General features: G+C 45.5%; 2 protein-coding genes across 4 annotated transcripts; one reads left to right on the top strand and one right to left on the bottom strand.

The window, feature by feature from the left end:
- Positions 1 to 18: 18 nt before the first annotated feature.
- EARS2 (glutamyl-tRNA synthetase 2, mitochondrial) lies at positions 19 to 9,009 on the bottom strand. Of its 2 annotated transcripts, none has more exons than XM_056336825.1 (9): positions 8,884 to 9,009; positions 8,314 to 8,469; positions 7,206 to 7,395; positions 6,445 to 6,917; positions 5,497 to 5,605; positions 4,190 to 4,343; positions 2,838 to 2,968; positions 1,340 to 1,475; positions 19 to 777 (listed from the first exon to the last, which is right to left on the bottom strand). In XM_056336825.1, exons 1-9 carry the CDS (start codon positions 8,957 to 8,959, stop codon positions 694 to 696), a joined length of 1,509 nt encoding a protein of 502 aa, XP_056192800.1. In that variant the 5' UTR covers positions 8,960 to 9,009; the 3' UTR covers positions 19 to 693. The 2 variants fall into 2 exon arrangements, with proteins under 2 accessions (XP_056192800.1, XP_056192801.1); XM_056336826.1 differs by lacking the exon at positions 8,884 to 9,009 and adding an exon at positions 8,618 to 8,755.
- A 303-nt stretch (positions 9,010 to 9,312) lies between these two features.
- Positions 9,313 to 20,210, top strand: UBFD1 (ubiquitin family domain containing 1). 2 transcript variants are annotated; one of them, XM_056336828.1, is made up of 7 exons: positions 9,313 to 9,358; positions 9,521 to 9,787; positions 9,864 to 10,072; positions 11,263 to 11,328; positions 11,537 to 11,642; positions 14,066 to 14,148; positions 15,408 to 20,210. In XM_056336828.1, exons 1-7 carry the CDS (start codon positions 9,328 to 9,330, stop codon positions 15,516 to 15,518), a joined length of 873 nt encoding a protein of 290 aa, XP_056192803.1. In that variant the 5' UTR covers positions 9,313 to 9,327; the 3' UTR covers positions 15,519 to 20,210. The 2 variants fall into 2 exon arrangements, with proteins under 2 accessions (XP_056192803.1, XP_056192802.1); XM_056336827.1 differs by lacking the exon at positions 15,408 to 20,210 and adding an exon at positions 15,095 to 15,400.
- Positions 20,211 to 20,834: the final 624 nt, after the last annotated feature.

Below are 20,834 nucleotides of genomic sequence, written 5' to 3'. Positions count from 1 at the left end.
ACACTTGCGAGAACAGAATCAGAAGTCACCACATTAATTTAATACTTAAAAGGTCATCATCCAAAAGAGGAAAAAACACCCCAATCTCCTGGTCAGGGATATTTTTAGCAGAACCACGCACGTGACTGTACACGGGGAGAAGAGTGTCCCTCTCCAAGCAGCTCACTCAGCCCAGAAGGACACCAAGGCAGCTAAGAGGGCTATAATATACATATTATATATATGCACATATAGTTATACGTATAAAAATACCCTTCCCATGGTATTTGTTGTGGGCCTGTGTAGTCGTAGCTGTAGGTACCCTGATTACTAGGACCTCTCCAAAAAGAGACAGATCACTTGACATGAACTATGCTGATACCAGAAATAGCACCACTTTCTGTCCACCTGGTCTGAATTTAAACCCTGATAAATGTCTCTTTCTCCCAACCTGAAAACCAGGCTCTTTGCACAGATGAAAGCAGAAGGACAGACCTAAATCTGTGTTTGGTTTCTCCCCCAAAGTGGTTTATGCTTAGTGCAGATACATACAGACCTGGAAACATTATGGTGACTCCTGCCTGGTCTAAAGCCCAGCTCATCTGATCAAAGGCATCATGCTGAGATCAAAAAATACAGGTCTGGGACAATGATGCATGCTGCCTACACCATCTGAGTCCATGGGCTGGCTGTCAGTGTCATTTCTGTCCCATATTAGCTAGATAGTGCTTTGCATATTCGTCCACACACTTCTTTAGGTCCCAAAGTCACCATCATCTCGGCAATGCTCGGTCCATGCTGAAAACACATAAGAAGTGATTGTACAAATGGAAACTTACACTTTTCAGCACGTGTTTATGCATCATCATGACGGAAATGATAGTGTGATTAGCTATCAGATCACTGTTAGACCAAGGGTAGGGGTTTTATTAGCAATCTCAAAACAAGGGTTTGGGTTTCTTTCCTCCTGAAGTAAAACGCTAAGAACAGTCAAACTGACCCAGGACTGATGCCAGAGCGTAACCCAGGATTAGGCTTTGCAGAACTTTTGTAAATCTTGTTTTTGAACTTTGTAAAAGCAGATTGCACATAAAATCCTGGTTTTGGCTAAAGCCTACAACCATGCCAACACTCCCTACAGAGGCTTTTCTGACTTCAGATTTGTGACCAGCATATTTATGTTTTGACAATTTCAGCCTTTCTGAAACTTTTAGAACAGCAATTTCTTCCAGAAGTGCTGTATATCAGTACATTAACTCATAACAGAAACTGACGTCAGTTCTTGCAGGATGTGCAAATATCAGTATCTTGCTATAAGAGAGAAGGAAAAAAAAAAGCCCCAGTCTCAGAACTTTTTTACCTGCTTCCCACTGAGAGCCAAGCGAAGGAGCTCCATCATGCTGCTGTACTTAGTCTCTTTGGTTTGGTTATGGAGGCTTTTCAGGTCTTTGTTCAACTCCTCCACAGTCAAAACAGCTGCCTGCCTTGTCATGAGCCTTCAGGAAAGAAGATGTCCTTACAATCCAGGGACATAAAACCCACAGGATTCCTACACAGAAATGACTAATGACTTCGATGACTGCCAGCTTCTTCAGACAGGTTTTGCAAAATCTTCCAGCAACAGCAGCAGTTCAAGGTAAGCTTCCCTGCCCATCTGTGCCAGGCAGGGCACTCTCTCTGCTCACTGCAGCGTTGGTCATGTACACGGGTACCCTTCTGGGCAGCAGGAGGGACTGCTCTACCTCCATACTGCTGCTGAAGACTCCACTTTGCGAAACCATGCCTTTAATCTGCTTCAACAGTACCAGAAGCAGAGTTTGTTCAGAAAAGCAAGCATCAAGTTTAAATCACAAAATTATGCCAAGGACCTGGAAAACCACAGGAAAAGCAGTAATGCTGATTTCTTTGTTACTAATATGATTTTCAGAGATGCAGGATCCATCATTGATACTACTCAGCTGTAGGTTAGCAATGCTATTATCCCTCCAGGACAGCGAGTATTCTGACACTTAAATTACTGTCACTTGGATTCAATTACCACTCTGCTGCAACAAATGACCAAGGACAACCAACCTTACAGTCAGCTGGAAATAACAGCTCGGTTTGCAGATACTGCCACTTTAACTACTCCCAAAACTGGTTTTCAGAACTCATTTTGGTCCAGATGTGAGATCTGAACTGGAAAGGCAACTGACATACCACCCTGCCTAGCTGCAAGGCGTGGAGTAGCAGAGGGACACGAGGCAGCAGTGAAACACATTGGCAAAACCGCACAGAACTCACCGGCTCAGAAGGACCGTCTGCCACCTCAGCAATGTTTCTGAGCAGCCAGAACGGCAGACTGCTAGCCAGAAACAGAAATGGAAGCAGAAAAAGCCCACCAGGGCTGGGCTTTTCAGAAGTGACAGTGATTCTCACTGGATACAAACTGAGTTCATTCCAGAGACCCAAAAGTCTCCTTACATAATTTGAATACACATTGACCAAAAGCACCTTGCATTTCCCCAGTCTGATGCTACAGCAGACAAAAAGCACAGGAGATCAGGTGGCATGGGAACACCCTGCTAACACTGCTGTTCATTAGCATGATGTTGGCATGCAAACTCCACTGTGCTTGGTGCTTTACAAAATCCGGACGTGACAATTCTTGCTTGAGACCACTGATATGAGTTTTCCCACTGGCAAGCTGCCTTTCAAGTAAAAACACAAGAATTTCTCACCAGTTATTATCTACATCACATTCTAAAGTAGAGGGAATTAAATAAAAACTATGAGCATGTCCAACGTCAATAAGCAGGCAACAGCAATGCTCTAGGGCGGGCAGGAGACTGCGTACAGTGCTGGGAAGAGACACTTACCCTAAGACTAGTTTTCCTATTTCATCTACTTCTGCCGAAATAGTTTGTAGTTGCTTTCGGGACACCAAGGGCCTAACCCATAGGTAAGAATAATCACACGACACCAGGTTCTTCAGGAAGCTTATGTGACCCTGGAGAAAGAAAGCAAATCTGTCAAGGCTGAGGGGAAGCAAATTCATTCGGTCTGGACTTCATGAACAATTAAAGAGGGTCCAAACACATGACTGCCTTGTACTTCATACTCGTTGGAGGAAATATGAATTGCTGACTTTCAGGCAGCTGAGTTTTTCACACCCATAACCACCTGGTGTGAGCAGGGAGACAGAAGCCCAAAGGGCCACAGCTGTACCCATGCTGCTGAGCCGCATGCAGGCTGACTCAGAGTTAGCCCAGGGAAGTGGCTTGCCACGTTCATCTGCTGACTTTCAACAGACAGTGGGAAGTCACATGAGTCACCCATACTGCTGCCATAGTGAAGCCTTCATGCTGGAACACTTGGGTCCCTGCCTGCCCCTACAAAGGTGGCTTTATTCTTCACAAGGAATCCCCTAGATACTACAGCAGCATCCTGGGGCAGACTGGGAAACAGCTGGGCTCACCCTCCTTCTGGCACTGGGAAGAGCCACAGTATCTTCTGTCCCCTTTACAGCCAGCACTGTGCCACTTAACTGAGACCAGGGCTCCCGATGCACAAACCCCACCAGTTGAACAATGAGCTTCATCCATCTCGGCAAAGAGGTTGCTTTGACTTTGCTTCCAAAGCACGGAGCAGCAGCAAAGCAGAAGTGCCTTACACTGCCCAGTCAGCAAAACCTAGCGGTGAGCAGTCTCCTGGCACGAGGGACCCTGTGTGCTGGACCTCACCACTACAAGCCAGCCACATCCCGGGCTATAGGAGGAGAAGCACAGCCTGGAGGCTCTCACCACTCATCTAAACAAAGCCACAGCTGACCTGACCCAGCACTACTGAGGTCCAGCTCTCATCAGGAACCAGAAAGTCTTCCAAGAAACATCCTACAATCCCATGATTCACTTTCACAGCAGAGACACATTGTCCCTTTACTGCGGGAGCTCTGCTGGCTTGGTGAAGTATGAGGGGTGAGCTTACAACTCTGCAATGACCACCAAGATATTCACCATGCCCATTCCTACAAGTCAGCTAACTGTATCACCAGATTTTGGCAGTCAGCATGCACATGACCACTTGAGTGAGCAGTGACAGCCATTTGCAGGGTGTGCAGCTTCAGAGCTCAGATCAAAGCAGTGCCCAAGACTCAGCTGAGTCTTCATTCAGGAATCCCACAAAACCTCAGCTCCCAAAAGTGGTGACGCAGTGCTACCACTGCTCATACTTTTCTCATCAGGAGGACTCGCTCCATATATTCCTTTTCTAGAACATCTTGATCCACTTGTTGATCCCCATAGACATGCTCCACCAACAACTGCAACTCTCTAATTAGCTTCTGTCGCAGCCCTTCATTCTCAATATGATGGGTGAGGTGAATCCTGTAACAAAGAAGAAAAATGCTTTTGGACTGCTTTGGGTTGGATTGAACCTCCTCATCCCAACCTCACAACACTGTCCTGGTTTCATCTGGGAATACTTTCAGCTGGGAGTTAATTTTCCTCCTAGTAGCTGGTACAGTGCTGTGTTTTGGATTTAGAATGAAAATAACACTGGTAACACACTGATGTTTCAGCTGTTGCTAAGTCGTGCTTACTCTAAATCAAGGACTTTCCAAGTTTTCCATGCTCTGCCAGTGAGCAGGTGCATCACAAGCTGGGAGGGGGCAGAGCCAGGACAGCTGACCCGCACTAGCCAAAGGGGTATTCCCTACCACAGAACATCACGCTGAGTACAGAAACTGGGGGGAGCTGACCAGGGGCTGCCAGTTGCTGCTCAGGCACTGGCTGGGCATCAGTCAGCAGGGGGTGAGCAACTGTATTGTGCATCACTTGTTTTGGGGGGGGTTTTACCCCTCTTTGGGTTTTATTCCTATCTCACTTTCTCTCTCCTTTTCATTACAATTGTTATTATTGTATTTTATTTCAATTATTCAGTTGTTCTTATCTTAACCCACAGGTTTTACATTTTTCCTGATTCTGCCCCTGATCCCACTGCGGTGGATGGGGTGGAGTTAGCAAGCAGCTGCATGGTACTTAGGTGCCGGCTAGGGTTAAACCACAACAAGCATTTACCAATTAAAATTGTACAAAAGTAACATTAAGCCACAGACAGACATTCCACAACAAAGCATTTAGCTCTAATGTGCCACAGTGAACTAAAGACGTGGTAACTCCTAGCAGCACAACATCCCAGTAGCCTACCAGTGTACTTGCAGAAGTACCTTCTGGAAGTGTCGCCTCTTTTTAGATGTCATTTTGGAACTAAACTTAGGACCTTGCATCCTCCTAGCTACACCTACCATCTGCCTAGGCTTTTACAGTGTCCCTGGCACAGTGGCCAAGCACAGGATAGGAGAGGAGGTAGGAGGTAGGAATGGCAGAAACATACTTTGCTGTAGCACAGTTGAAAAGCTGCTGCGCTGGGACCATGCTTGATCCAGAAAAAAAATCTCCAGACAAAACCAAGTGCTAGGAATAACTTCTCACTGACGTACTGATTATTATGCTTTAAAGTTACCACAGATACTTATACCTGTTGAATTCTGGGAGTTTTTCAAGATCCAGGAAGGCAGAATGGGGTGTAATTCTGCCTACTTCAAACTGTGAGATCAGCTCCTCCAAAGTCCTCCCCATCTGTTTCTCTGCAAAATAACCCAACAAGAGAATGATACAAAACCACACCCCTGCAGAGAACTAGCCTCACTGCTTTTCCTCGCAAGCCTTGGGCGCAGGGCTGGAGCAGCAGCACACCCAAGGAAGAAGTGACACAGGAGAGCCACTTTTCGCAGTGCAGCAAGCAGGGATGTATCCCAACAAACAGGATGGAACTAGCAGCAGGCGCACACGGGAAGCTGCCCTCTCCCCAAGAGCAGGCTCTGCTAACTACTGGTGAGGAACTGGGAACTAGGGCATTCTCCTTGGCTCTGTTGCCTTCCTCAGTGGAACACCCTTTGCATCAGTCAGCCAAAAAGAAGTAACACTCAGCCAGAAGGCTTCACTGCCCAAGAAAGATTTTATTCCCAAGTACAGTTCCTGAAACACAAGTTGATTTGTGATCCCCACAAGGTAAGAGCAACAAAAGGAGACACTGACTCAACTTCTCATGGTCTTTCAGGTTAAACGAGAAGTGTGACAGATGTCATACACAACACTGCAATTATTAACCACAGAATACAAGTTTTCCCAAGAGTTCACAGACAGTTTCTTCACCTTGAAATGAATGCTGTCCCAAGTGGGAACCCATTAAGCATCAGACTCAATTTAAAGGGCTGCAGAGAGGCAGAAAGATTCCCACTGTTCCAACACACCGCCCAGTCTTTCACAGGAGCTCTGCAGAAGCCTTGGTGGCATTTCACCTGACCCCCATTTCCTGACCCCTTCAAACGCTGTCAAAGATCTTTGCTATTAAAATAAACCTAACCCACTCCCCAAAGTCCGCACCACGAAGCATCCTAGCAAGTCGCAAGCCTGTGGTCATTACCTGCAAATCCAGAGCCACAGTTGGTTATGATGTCCAGCAGAGCCTCTGGCAAGTAGCCGTCCTGAGCAAAGCGCTCCAGAAAGATGTCCCCCTGCCTTTTTGACAGCTTGCCACCGTCTTTGTTCAGAAGCAGCGGGAGGTGACAAAACTGAGGGGGATCCCAGCCAAAGGCTCTGTAGAGAAGGAGGTGCTTGGACGTTGAAGTCAGCCACTCAGTTCCACGCAGAACGTGGCTGATGCCCATGTAATGGTCATCCACCACATTTGCCAGGTGGTAGGTGGGGAAGCCATCCCCCTTGAGAATCACTGGGTCACCTTCCACCTCAGCCACTTCATGCTTGTTCCAGCCATAGACCAGGTCTTGAAAGGGTTCAACCCCCTTCTCCAGTCGGAAGCGGACCACCCACTCAAGGCCCTGTGACAGCTTCTCAGCCACTTCAGTGGGCGTCAGGTGCCGGCACCGGTTGTCGTATCTTTGAGAAAGGAGAGAGAAAGTCTCAGTTCTATATAGGCCAACCCCATCAGCTATTTTTACATTCCCAAACCTCTAAACTGATCGCTGAATTTTAGCTGTAACCTGCCCGCTATGTGTCCAGTCAAACCACCTCACCTCTGGAGGTCACGCCCCTAAGCCTGGGTCACGCTGGCTTCTCTCTCTACAGGCAGTGAGATTACAATCCTATCACTGTGCACGTGGTTGTAAGTTTTTGTTGCAAGCACGCAGCACAGAGGGAACTACCCAGCAGACAAGGAATCCATACCGTGGGGTCTGCTGGCTCCGCAAAGCCTCCTTCTTCAGCAGCTCCAGGCGCTGAGGGGTGCAAAAGCAGCGGTACGCCACACCTCTCTCCAAAAGCACTTCACTGGCTCTCCTGTAAAGGTCAAGTCTCTGTGATTGCTGGTAGGGTCCAAAGGAACCACCGCGGCGAGGACTCTCATCAGGGGGAATACCTGAAATACGAGTATGATGGGACTTAAAAAACCTGTAAAAAAGGCCGAGTGAACCCCACCGTGGAGCCCATTAAGTTAAGATGAAACAGCAAGGTTCTAGAGAGCATCCAAAGATGCTGCTCCAGGGCAGCCAGCTAATGGCATCTGTATAGCACAGGAGTCAGATTCCCCTGGACTAGAAGATAAATAGCAGCTAACATCAACAGAATTTAGAGTATTGTGTATAAAGCAACCAGCAGAAAAACCCACCGGAAGACAACAAGCAGTTGAGCAGCTCTGATACACTACTCAAAGCAAAACACAGTCAGGCACACACATATAAAGTAGCATCCACCCTTTTTATAGCAAAGAACACTAATACCACAAAAATACAGTTGAGTTCTTTGCCAATTATTTTACCTACTCCAAATTTATTACTCGACAACAAAGTCCTAGCCCCTTACAGCTTACCTACCCATTAACGGAAGCATCTGTGGGATCTTGTTCTAAGCTTATAACAATTCTGTATTTGAAAATCACCCTTGCTTCTAGTTCTTAAGCTCAAAAAGACACAGAGGATTCAAAATGAAAACTGACAGCCCTGTATACAAACAATTTATAAATTTACAGCAATATCTGTGAGCTCCAACTTCCAACCTCTCCATCACGTCTCTTGTGCACAACCTTTGTTACAACTGCACTTTCTGCCACTTTCACAAATTTAGATCTTATTCTGTGGCAGACAAACCGTTATTTCTGCTATACATGCTTTCAATAGGATCTTCCTGGCACCTAGCTGTAAAAATAACTACATTTCAACTAATTTGTCATCTGAAACAGCGCACAGCTTGCTATCACACAAGGTACTCACTTTGAGTGTTTGTTAATCTCTAAAAAGAATTTTTCAGTAAGTAACAAACGAAAGATGTTTGTAAATACCTGCCCATTCCAGCATATCCTCTATTCCTTCTGCAGCTCCAGGCACCACTCGACTTTGATCTGTATCCTCCACCCTCAAAATAAAGGTCCCTTGGTGTTTTTTGGCAAAAATATAATTGTACAAAGCGGTCCGAAGGCCGCCCAAGTGCAGAAAACCTGTTCTCGGGGGAAAATCGGAGGAGATCATCGTTATTAAGGCCTAATAGAGATTTTTAAATACGAGCTGGCAGGGCAACGCTGCCCGTAACGGCAGCTGGCTATGAGACGCTGCCCAGGGGCGGGGACGTGCGGGGCTGGCACGTACCGGTGTGTGGGCCCCTGCTACGGAATGAATTACCGGTGGCTGCCTTCCCAGAACGTTATTCCCGGAAGGGACCCGGCAGTCCCTGTGAACCGGCAGGCGCTGGGCAGCGCCACTTTCACCGCGGCCCCTTCACCGGGACAGGCCTCAGGCGCCCCGCTCCCCGCCCCCCCAGGCACACGCTCCTCAAGTGTCTGAATTCACGTTTTCCACCCCAAAGTGCCGCTCCCACCCTGTGGCGGGGCCCGGGCCGGGGGTGCGGGGGTTACCTGTGGGGCTGGGGCCGAACCGCACCCGCGGCCCCGGGCCCACCACGCCCCGCAGCGCCCGCAGCGCCCGCGCCATCGCGCCGCTTCCGCTTCGCCGCGCCGCGCCAGCCAATCACCTCGCACGCAGCGGGCGGGGGGCGGGGTGGAGCGCAGGCCCCGCCCTCTGCTCCTCCCGCCAGGCGGGGCTGGCCGCCGCCACGGGCGCCGGCCGCGCGGGGCCGCAGCGCACGGAGAGCCGGGAGGCGGGCCTGGAGGCGGGCCCGGAGGAGGGCCCGGACGCCCCTGCCCGCAGCCCCGGGCGGTGCAGGCTGAGGGGGCGCGGCCTGCGGGGCCCGCACCGCCCAGCGGGCCGCGCGAGGGGCGGGGCTACGGGAGCCGGCGCGGCTCATCAGGAGGCGGCGGGCGTTTCCCGGCGTGCCCCGCGGCAGATTGTACACAATCATCATGGCCGCCGCCGCCTCCGCCGCTGCCGATGGTAGGAGCCCGCGGTGCCGGCGGCGGGGGGCGGTGGGGGGGCGGGGAGGAGGCCCCGGGCGGCGGGGCGGCGCTGCGGGGCCGGGGCGGGGCGGGCCGGGGCCGGGGCTGGGGCCGGGCCCGGGCCCCGCCGGCTGGGCTGTACCTGTGTGCTCGCCCGCAGGTGCCGAGGAGCCGGGCATGGCGGCGGAGCCGCAGGAGCTGCCGCTGGGCTGCGGCGGAGAGGGCGGTGCGGCGGCGGCGGGGCGGCCTCCGGAGGGCGAGGAGCGCCGGGAGCCCCCGCGGGCGTCCGTCAGCAACGGCGGCGAGGCGGAGGGCGGGAAGGAGCTGGTGGAGCTGAAGGTGATCTGGAACAAGAACAAGTACGACGTGAGGTGTTGCCTGGACAGCACGGGGGCCGAGCTGAAGCAGAAGATCCACTCGCTGACAGGTGTGTGGGGCTGCCGCCGCCTCGGCCCGCCCTGCCGTGGCCCCCCCGGAGCCTAACCCTTCTTCTTGCCCCCTAGGCCTCCCGCCGGCCATGCAGAAAGTTATGTTCAAGGGACTTCTACCTGAGGAGAAAACGTTGCGGGAAATTAAAGTAACGAACGGAGCGAAAATAATGGTTGTTGGCTCTACCATCAACGATGTTTTAGCGGTAAATACACCCAAAGAAGCTGCTCAACAGGAGGTCAAAGCAGAGGAAAATAAGAAGGAACCGCTCTGCAGACAAAAGGTTACAAATACCTAGATAATTCCTGGCGCAGGGGGAGCTGTCGGATCTGCGCATTCCCTTGTAATGCCCCGCAGCCCCCTTTGGGTCCTGTTCCTTCTCGAAGCGGGCTGGGGTTTCATTTCTCACGGCTGAGCGATAGAAGGGCTCTGTGCAGGGGAGTTCTAGCAGCAGGAAAATGTTTTGCTTAGTGGAGGCTGAGGCTTTGTGAGACACCACTTGTGCTGGTGCCAGGCACAGCCTGGCATTTCAGATGAGAAATAGTAACTAGTAGAAAGATTTTGCAGTTGTCAGCTCAAACACTGTCTAGATTAATCCTGTATAAAAAATAACTTTTATTGGCATGAAAGCATTTGATCTCTAAAAACTGCCTTAGAAACAAACACTAAGAGAGCAGTTCCTTCAGCTGTCCCAGTGCTGATGGGAACGTGGATGTTGAATATTCCTCTCGCATCTTGAAGTGCTGCCTCCGAATAGGAAGTGAAGTACACTGCAGTGAGTCTTTATTTGGTGGCAGTGCTGCAGTGTTGTGGGGCTGATAAATGATTGTCAGCTCAAGGTATAACCAGCCCCGTACCTTCCTTGAAATAAATATGATTAAAATATTTGTGCCTTGTTGAACTGCAAACTTTATGAAACATGCTTTTGTTTTGCTATAATTTATCATAGCTCATGTTCACTGTAAGTTCCGTCATTGCTTAAAGGTACTCGGCAACTTACAAGCTGTGATCATGGTTTTCTTAGTTACTACTGCTCTAATCTATTCTGGTTTGTTGCTGTGTTGTGATACGTTGTGCTGTCAAATGTGGACGGTTTTCTGCCATTCACTGGATGTAACATTTCACTGTTAAAACTGTCTTGCTGAATGCCAACTATGGAATTCAGCATGTACAATATTAAACTGGGACTCGGGATTCCTTCTTTTTTTTAATAGATACATGTTTATGTATACTCTGGAAGGGATGTTGCCTTTGTGTTATATCACAGTTTTATTCATTTATATAATTTCTTATGACTGTTATAGAAAGCGTTTGGATAACTTTGAAAATTAACTGTTTTCTGTGTGATAAATGACTGAACAGTCCTTAACTGTCTCTTAGTGCTATCGAGGTATGTTCAAGGGTGGAGCTGCAAGTAAATTTAAAAGCTCTGTTGTGTTCCTGTAAATTCTAATTTCTGGTTTTATATTGTAGCAACACAGAAAAGTATTGGATAAAGGAAAACCTGATGATGTGATGCCTTCTGTTAAAGGTGTTCAAGTAAGTAAATAAGTACGTGAGACATTGTCATAACCAGAAAAGAGGGAGTTGTTTGTGGTTTGAGACCTTTCTTTGCTGGTTCAATCGTTCTTTGCTGTCTTAGCAGAAAACCGGAAAAATGGATCGTCCCTGTACTTAAAAAGTTAAGAGAATATAGCTTTTCCTGTTAAAGTCCTTCAGTGTGACTTACTGTGTTGCCTCTTTGTAGGAGCGCCTACCGACAGTGCCGTTATCTGGCATGTACAACAAGTCAGGCGGGAAAGTACGATTGACCTTTAAACTTGAGCAAGACCAGCTATGGATTGGTACAAAAGGTGAGCAACTCTAAAACTCTGAGGTGAATCATTGGTAACTGGGCTGTAAGTGAATGGATTGACTAAATTGTGTGTAGGGAATAATGTTGGTATTGCAATACTTCAAAACTAAGTCTTGCTTCCTCTTTTCAAATGCCGTTCTCCCAAATCATTGAATATTACTTGATGTTTTACTTCTGTTCCTGAAAAACTTGAGTTCAGTTGTGCCAGAAGACTGTGTTCTGAACTGCTATTCATAGCTCCAAATGTAAATTACAATGTTTGGCATTTCTAGCATATCTCAAAAGCACTTTATAAACATTGATTTGATGCCAGCATTGCATTGAGGCGGCTCAATGACTTGGCTGAGACTCGAAAGGGAGTGTTCGAACTGGGATTAAAACTAGGAGTGCTGGCATCTCTGTCTTTGTCTGTCCTTCCAACCAAAATTAGTTGGGTGTCCTGTTTCAGTGATGTACAACTGCAGAAACTATGGCATGTGTTGCTGTGCAGAGGAATCAGTTTACGGTCTTGAGTGGTGCCAGGAGGAGCTGAAAGTGCTGTGGTGATAACGTGCATTGCTGAGGACATCTCGTATAACCCCCTGCCTCCAAAGGAAGCTGTGCTCCTTTGGTTTGACTAGGATGGGGCAACATTACAGTGATGAGCAAGAGTAATAGAAGTGCTTGCTCCCTGTCCCAGTAGAGTAACCTAATTGGGTGGCAATAGTAGCTTTGGATGGCACCTCCAGCTGCCACGTTATTTCCAAAGTAAGCAGAAATCTCAGAGGTTTTTGACTTTTCCTTTGTAGGACAGACTTGACTGCAAAGACTTTTCTGGCTTTAAAACCTCTGTTGGTACCAGTTGCAGTGATTTTTCTCCTGGGCTAAGTGATGGAACAAGACATTGGGATTTTTTCCCACTATAGGTTGGGCAGGCAGATCTTTTTGCTACTGGTAATGTGTTCTAAATACATGCTTAGTATTCAGGTAATTAATCTTATTCCTTCACCTTCTAGATGAGTTTCAAGCATAGTATTTCTGAAGTGTTCTAGATTAGTGTTTCTTAAGCTGTGAAATTAGATGACTACAAGAAGAATCGGCCTTTCGTGTAACCTGTTTTCCTACTTGCCAGAATTAGCAGCAGCGTGCTTCCTCTGGGGAATGGTTGTAATTGCTGGCTGTTGTTGAGGAAAAACTCATTCCTGCTCTGAGAAATTCATGGCAGATGCCAGCACGTAAGGGCCAGAACAGAACCAACTGGGCATTAACAGAGTTTTTCACTTACTGGTCCTGGAAAGTTGAAACTTCACACTTTCCTTCACACAGCCTCCCTGTGTTTCACAGATCGCTTTGTACATTTGGTAGCCTAAGGTTTGGTATAGGTAGATGTTTCTCAGCTGCTCTGTGTTGTTTTCGTAGAGGCATTGGTAATATGAATTTGTCTGTTGCTGAGGTACTGTGAAGAGTAATTGATTTGCAGGATACTAACTGAGTGCAAAGTAAGATTTTACTCAATGAATGAGTGTTGTGAGTCTGAGTGGTGTGGATAGGAGTCAGCTTAGTTACAGCACTGAGGTAAAGATTATTTGTCTTGGCATCGCTAAGTTTTTCTCCCTGTGTGCCTTTTTTAGGTAGGTGCTTTGTTTTGGTTTTTTTTTTAGGTAACACAGATTAGTTAGACACTGAACTATGAGTTCGTTAGATGTTTTTGCTTTATTGAATGTTTATGGTTCTCTCTGTCTTACATCCAAGAAGATAATTTTAGGCTGACACTGAAAGCTGGAACTGAAAGGAAGGATCTTGGAGTTAAGTCTTCAGAAAGAAGTGAGGACAGAACTGAGACAGGAAAAGTCTGCCGTGAACCATATATTTTGTCATTCTTGTTGGTTACCTCTGGCTGGCTGATGTTACTCTGTCATGTAATTGTAGTCATCTCCTTTTGTTTTGGTTTCTCTTTTTGTTTCTTTCCCTATTTACTCATTATTTCCTTCCCTGTGCTTTTATAGTAACAGTTGAACACTGCCTCAGGGTAAAACCAGGACTAGGCTTTCAAAGAGTTAGTTAGCCTGTCTTCATTCAGCTTTCAGCCTTGTCATTTCTGTAGAACTTAGTATAACCATTGGTAGTCAGTCCTGAATATTCTTACGTCTGGACCAGCTTTCACTATGGTGAGTAATCCTGCTGGTCCAACTGGAGTTTCTCATGGGGAAACATCAGATAAAGCCAGGGTTTTTCCATCCCTCCATTTAGGCCTGAATCAGGTGCTGTGGAATGTGGTAACGTGGAAGACGCGCTTCTTGGTAGCAGGTATCCAAAGTTCACCCAAAGCAGAGACTGCTGACATGAGGGGCTTTTGAAAGTAATGGAGGTGGTATTTGAAATTAATATGAAATATTGCTTCCTCGTGTATCAGAAATAATGCTTTGATCAATTTTAACGTAGAGAGAACAGAAAAGTTACCCATGGGGTCCATTAAAAATGTGGTGAGTGAACCTATTGAAGGACATGAGGATTATCACATGATGGTAAGTAACATCTCTACTTTAATAATATCTAGTGTAATTACTTCATGCAAATATACAAAAGTAAGGCTTTTAAAATGGAGCAAGTTGGAGACAAGCAGTAATACCAGCGTAATGTTGTGGAAGATTGGAATGTGGACATAGTCTGCTGTCACAGTGTAAATATTTTAGGTAGCCTAATGAGTATCTGCTACTGTGTGGAAATCTGGGCTGTTTTCACACAAACATGAAGTGCTTAAGCATTCTTTTTTATCTTGTCTTGCAACAGTGTTAACACAGTAAAAACTCAATACAGCTCATGATTTCTTAATGTTAGTGGTGTTTTCCTGTATCTAGTTTGATTTCTAGTTTCTTCTGTATTTATATAAACAACAGGCCTTGCTGGAGGTTAAAAAAACATTGTGATTTGATGCTGTAACTTTTTTTTTCCCCTCTTTGATTTTCTGAAAAACTGGTATTTGGTCTAGAAAAGTAACACATTTAAGAAGAGAGCTGTACTAATTCTACTGAACTTTGGGCTGTTTTTTAATTGACGGGGTTTTTTGAGGTTGCACTTCCCAAAGTATAGTAACAAACTTCTAATGTTGAAGTAAGTTCCTTACATAAATCTGTTTCCTTCTTTAGGGGAGGAAAGGGGAAACTTTATACCTTAAAATTGTCTGCAGGAAGGTGCTGATCTAATCTTAGCTCAAATACATGGGTGATCAAAAATCCAGTAAGAAAGTGTCCTCTTCAGAATATGCTACAATAAACTCTTATCCTAAAGCAAGGGTTGAGGTCATTGACATGCCATGGTGCTCCTCTCCCATGTATATTGACAAGCTGAGAATAAGACATGGTGTCTAAATATAAAATTCTGTGAAATTTTATGACTATGAAAAACATGGTCATTGTCTCATTTAGTTCCTGTCTGGCTTCTCAACTCTGTGCCTTCTGGTCATTTCTTTAGAGACTGAGTTATGCTTCAGATTCTGTCTTCCAGAATAATTTCCTCATCTTCTTGAAACTGACCAAGAGTTTTCGTTGCTGCTATCATACCATAAAAGGAAAGAGCTCATCATTTTAATTGGTACTTTGCAGTTCTTGTTCCTCTAAGGAATGCTTTTTTAATTGCTTATCAAATAACTAGTGTGCACCAAGTGTTTGCAGGAGGCAGTAGGTGTAACAGACTTGCCTGATTTTTGTAGTGGATAAGCTGTCTGTCCACTGCTATAAGCTGTTCTGTTTCCCATTTGTAAATGTTGTCATTTTTGACTTTGCAGGCATTTCAGCTGGGCCCAACAGAAGCATCTTACTACTGGGTCTATTGGGTACCAACTCAATACGTTGATGCAATCAAAGACACGGTGCTGGGAAAGTGGCAGTATTTTTGAAAGCACGCTCACCTCTGGCACAGGAAAATGACACAAAGCTAAGGACACTGCTGGGAGAGGCCTCCAACATCCCTGGATGTGATAGTCCTGGAACTTATTAATAAAATATGATAAACGAGGCATTGATGGAAGCCAGAGGTGATGTTCTTTCACCATTAGTTTACTTTTAACTTAAAAATTTCACCATCCCTTTTCTGCAGTCAGCTTCAACCATATTTAAAGCAAATACGATGGAAATCAATAAATCTTAATTCACAAATTATTGTGTGTAATACAGTTAAATCTGCTGAGAGTTGATCTTCCAATTTAGTTTTAAAAGAAAAATATTACAATGTATTATTGAGGATTTTTTACATGGTTTGAACAAAAATATTTTCATAATCTTTCAGTTACAAGCGTTAGACTTAATTTAGTTACTTGGTTGTGACTGAGAATTTCAGAAACAGTTTTTTAAAAATAAACTTTAAACAGTATGCAAAATTGATGTTTAGTAAGCCATATTCTGCTGGCCCTTTTTATTTCAGGTTTGATTCTTTGGTAGCAAAAGTATTTTTTTTTTTTTTTTTTTTTTAACCCAAAGATGCCCTGCGCTTCTTTTTTTTCTTTGCTTTTTTTTTCCCAGTACTAGCAACTCTGGGTTGGTACTCTGTGTAGCATGTTTGGAGCAGATGAATACCACTGTGGATGTTTTGTAATGGCAATGGGCCCAGTGCTGCTTATTGTCCCCTTTCATGCCAACTTAGTTGTTTTCCTCCCACCTGCATACCTCTCTGCTCCTGTTCTGCCTCCTGCCCTGGAGTGCTACATTTTAGGAGCATTTTCTTGATCATGCATGTTGCAGTCCAGAATCGTTTTGCAGCTGTTGCAATGACACTTACCTGTTTGACTGAAAAAACCCCAACTCTTGAGTGCGCTGCATAATGCTGTCTGGCATGAGTGGGGTAAAGCAGTGACACAGATCTCGCAAAGGGAGTGAACCAAAGAGACCTTCCTGCCTTGCTTGGGGGTGGGGGGAGCGGGAAAGAGAGAAGCTCAGATGCTGGTTTGGATCCTGAATAACCGCAGTAGTCTCTTGGGACCTGGATTTGAAAATTTATAGTGATCTTATTCAGTGACTCTTACCAAATTTAGAATATCCAGCAACTGACCTTTTGAAATTTATATCACCTTTCAGCTTTTCTCTTGCTCAAGTTTACAGGAAGTTCTTGCATCTTGTCCTGTCTGAAATAATGCTCCTTGCCTTTGGTTTGTGGCGTTCTGTGTGTCATCTCAGCAATTTACGTGCCATTTATCTCAGGTTTCTGAATGGACCTTGCAGTCCTGAAAAGGTGCACACCCTTAACAGATTGTATTGTGCAGTCAGACTGAATCAGTCTTGCTCTGTGTTAAACCTGCATCTAACAGATCGCTGTTCTTTTTTTAACACTGCAGGCTTGATGTTGCTCAATGCAAGTAGCTCAACATTTTGTAAAACTCATGGAGAAACAGCCTTTTAGGAACAGCTGATCTTAATACACTCCATGTCCATTTTTCACTCTCCTTGAAACAGCCCGGTTGAAACTCAGCAGGTGCAAATTCCCAAATGAGTATTTATTTTATTTCTATTTTGTTTTGAGAGACTGGGAAAAGCATTCACTTTATGGTATGTGTTAAGATTACTTCTTTACCTGTAGACTCCTGATAGCAGCGTAAGCAGCTTTTGTTTTGTATTTTCAGTTAGAACATTCATGCAATATGAATTTTAAAGGTGTTTCATATCCTACATATAAACTAGTGATGTGCTTGTTACTCTTGTAGCTTGAGATATTTTCTTTCTGTATACAAGCCAACAGCAGTGTGTCTTGACATAAATGCATTGAGAGAGGAGCTCTGTGCGGCAGTGCTGCGCCAGCTCCCTCGAACAGCCCCCTTCCAACGCTCGACGTGAGCGAGTGCAGGTAGCAGAGTTGGTGTGAGTTAATCGGAGATAACATTACAAATTAAATGCAGCTATCGCACTTCTTCATTTCTAATTGCCAGTCCTGATGTTAAGGGTTAAATTTAAAATTCGGTACCTGGTGGAGAGCACACATGCTACAGTATAAAGAAAATAAGTGACAATAGCTTTTTTTTCTATCACTTGGGGTCAGCTTTGCACTCGCTATCTTGTTGGTTCTGTGATTATCAGCTCCCACTTGCTACTTGACTTGCTTGGACCTGTCCGTACATCTGTTCATATTCAGTTTTCTTTTGCTATTCTTTCATCTGCTTGCTCCTTGAGAGGGCACATGTCTTAGTTCCAGCTCCTCCCCAGTGTTCCTGTGGCTTCTGTGCTCGATGCAGTGACGCGGGTGAGTACGCTCTGCTGCTGGTGCTGCGAGAGGGCTGATGCTGCATCTGCCGCTGCTGAGGCAAGAAGGGCACCTTGGGCGTGGGGTGCAGGGCGGTGTTTAACATTCCTCTCTGGCTCCTTTCCTGAAGGCACGATTACTCTGCATCCTGTGCCAGGTACAATCGATCATCTCAAAAGAAACTGAATATAAAAACCGTTGGTTACAAAGCAATTTTGAACATGGAGAATGAAATACTATAAGAAAATGTGATCCTACTTAGGTGCTTCTTTTCAAGTTGGTTTTGATTTGAAATAAGAAATTGTTTCACTTCTTTGTTCTATGTGCAACGTTTGAATTTAAAATACAGGAAAATGATACTTACTTAAAATGCTTTAAGTGGTGTTTGTTGGCTAAATGTAGTAGGTTTCTTGGGAGTTCTTTGAAATGTATATTCCAATTGAACTTTAGCAGCACCACTCTCAAGATCCTTTCTCTTCTGGAGTGACGTGGAGCTTTGTGTCTTCTGGTACCTACTGATTTTTACAAGGCAATTATTGACATTAACAGCTAAGAGAAAAAAATCTCTTTAGTTGGATAGTGTCATAGCTTGCTTAACTGGGGAGCTGTTTGCTAGCCTCTCTTGACTTTTGGATTTTACTCTCTGATTACTGTGATCGTCTCCAGGGCAGATTCAGCGTAACAAATGGTGCTGTGGAGGAATTTGGCAGGTAGTCCTCTGTAAGACACAAGGGTTGTGAGTAAAGTGCAAATATAATCAGTATTTTGAGTTGGCTGTAAAGATTATTTGAAATCCAACGTGTAATCTTCTGTAGGAAGTGTATGGTAATATATGGCGATTCTTGCGCGGAAGTTTATTTTGGTTAAATTACAGTTTAACAATGTCTGTTCAATGCAGATCAGCTCCCTGTTGTATATATGCATAATTCCCCATGAGCATCTTGGGGTATGATTCTTTACAAAGATGTATTAAGTGCTTTGCTGGGTTTAATGAGGGATTAAAGCATCTGTAAAGCAAATCTGGATTTCCCCAGAGCAAAGCCACTGTTTCCCACACGGTGCTGGTGGCTGTGCCCAGCGCCCAGGCAGTCTCCCTCCTTGCTGCCGTCCTGCCAGGGAAGGGGTCCTGCTGCTGTCCCCGGGCTCTCCCTGTGCCGTTCAGTGGCATTGAATGTTGCAGCTTCACCTGCCATCCCTTTCCCTTCTCCATGCCCAGCACTGGGGGTGTCTTCTCTCCTTGTCCTGAGTTCAGTATTTCTTCCTTTGCTGTGCATCCCAAGCATAAACAGTTCCTGGATTAGCATTGCATTAGGAATGCAAAAGTACATCACTAAACTTTGTTTGGGTTTGAACAGAGACTGTATCTTCCATGAAAATCTTGTACTACCCGCAAGGTTTTTGTATCAAGTTTAAATCATTACTTTCCATTAATGACAGTGTTTGAGAAATGCGTAACTAAAATAACAAATGTTACGATGGAAGAGAAGAAATGGTCTAAAATCAAAGAACTAGATAAGAAACTGTTAACAGGCGATACGTCATACCTGGTAACACACGCACACAACTGCTCGATTTTGTACTTGACACCATTAGTTGCTTCTTCATACTTTAAGGGCCAAAGAGAAACAATTCCCTTGCAGTGACGCTGTCGAGGTGCCATACTGTGGCGGTCTGTTCCGTGCGCTCCCTTCCCGATCATGGTGTTGCCGTACAGCCCTGGGGATGCAGCTGGCAGGCACAGGTGCAGCGTGCACTCCCTGCTCCGGTCGCTCGCTGTGCTGGCTCCGTGCAGCAAGGTTTGTTTCCAGACTTTCCTTCTTTTGTTTACTTTTTTCTTCCTCTGTAACGTGATTTTTTTTTTTTTTTTTTTCCAGTGGAACTGTTTTCATTCTAAGTTTTGTACTCCGGCCTTTTGCTGCCTGTTAGGATTAGGTTGTTAGCATCTTGTTTTGTCAATTAATGTCCTCGTCGCTGGGGGGAGGGAGGAGGGGGACCAGGAGAGCTGTAACAAGTCTTGTATGAAGCGTATGGCCATTTTACCTTCTAGCCAAGGATTCGCTTTCTGTGGGTCATGGAAGTTCACTATGTCTAATCCATATTCTAAGCAATTCACTTTGGTTTTATATTAAAAAAAGAAAAAAGTCTTAGATATTTGTGTCCACTGCAGGTTTATTTTAAATGGAATATGTAAGTACCATGTATTATGGTATTTTTAAATAACCTATTGCCTATTTCAGGGGAGGGGGAGATGACAAATATCTAGTCTTAGATTTGCACTGCTGGATTTTTTAAGTGTAACCTTGACTGGTTATCCTATTGTTTTATTCTGTAAGATTAGTCTTATGAATTAAAGTTTGATAATATTTCTGTGTTTTGTTTCAACATTCTGTACCTTGTAAGATACCTCCTGCTGCATAAACAACGCTAGCAAATGGTTTGCAGTTAGTTTCTTTGTCAAAAGACAGATGCAGGCAGAAATGCATGGGAATCCATGCTCCTCGTCATGCCTGATGCCATCGGTGCCTTTCTCCCAGGGTGGGATTGGGGTGTCCTGCTGCTATATGCCACTTGATGCAAAAAGGCTGTGAACTACAGGACGATTCTTGAGCAACCTGTCCAAAACCAGGGTTTAATCTTGTTCTGAACTGTACATGTCATGCTGAGCATGCTCAGCTCGGAGTTACACGTGGAAGCAGCTTGTTGCCCCGAGTCGTGTCAGGAGCTGGGGGTGGCAGCGGGCTGGGCGCTGTGATGCTGCACAGCTGCTTGCGGTTGCTGCTGGCTTTAGGAAGTTTCCACCATCCATTGAAAAAACACCCAAGGCTAGAGAGAGCTCCATGGTGTTATCACCGAAATAAAGTTTTAAATCCCTGATACATAGTCCACTTAACGCGTTCCCTTTCAGTTCAGCGTGTAGCTGGGTGCTAGCTGTAAGGAGCAAGGTAATAATTGGGGCGGGGGGTGAGGGCGTGTATACGTGTGTCTC

Source organism: Falco biarmicus, chromosome 4, assembly GCF_023638135.1.
Source record: "Falco biarmicus isolate bFalBia1 chromosome 4, bFalBia1.pri, whole genome shotgun sequence".
Lineage (NCBI taxonomy): Eukaryota > Metazoa > Chordata > Aves > Falconiformes > Falconidae > Falco > Falco biarmicus.
Note: the sequence above shows the minus strand (reverse complement) of the source record. Positions and strands in the feature narration are given on the sequence as shown.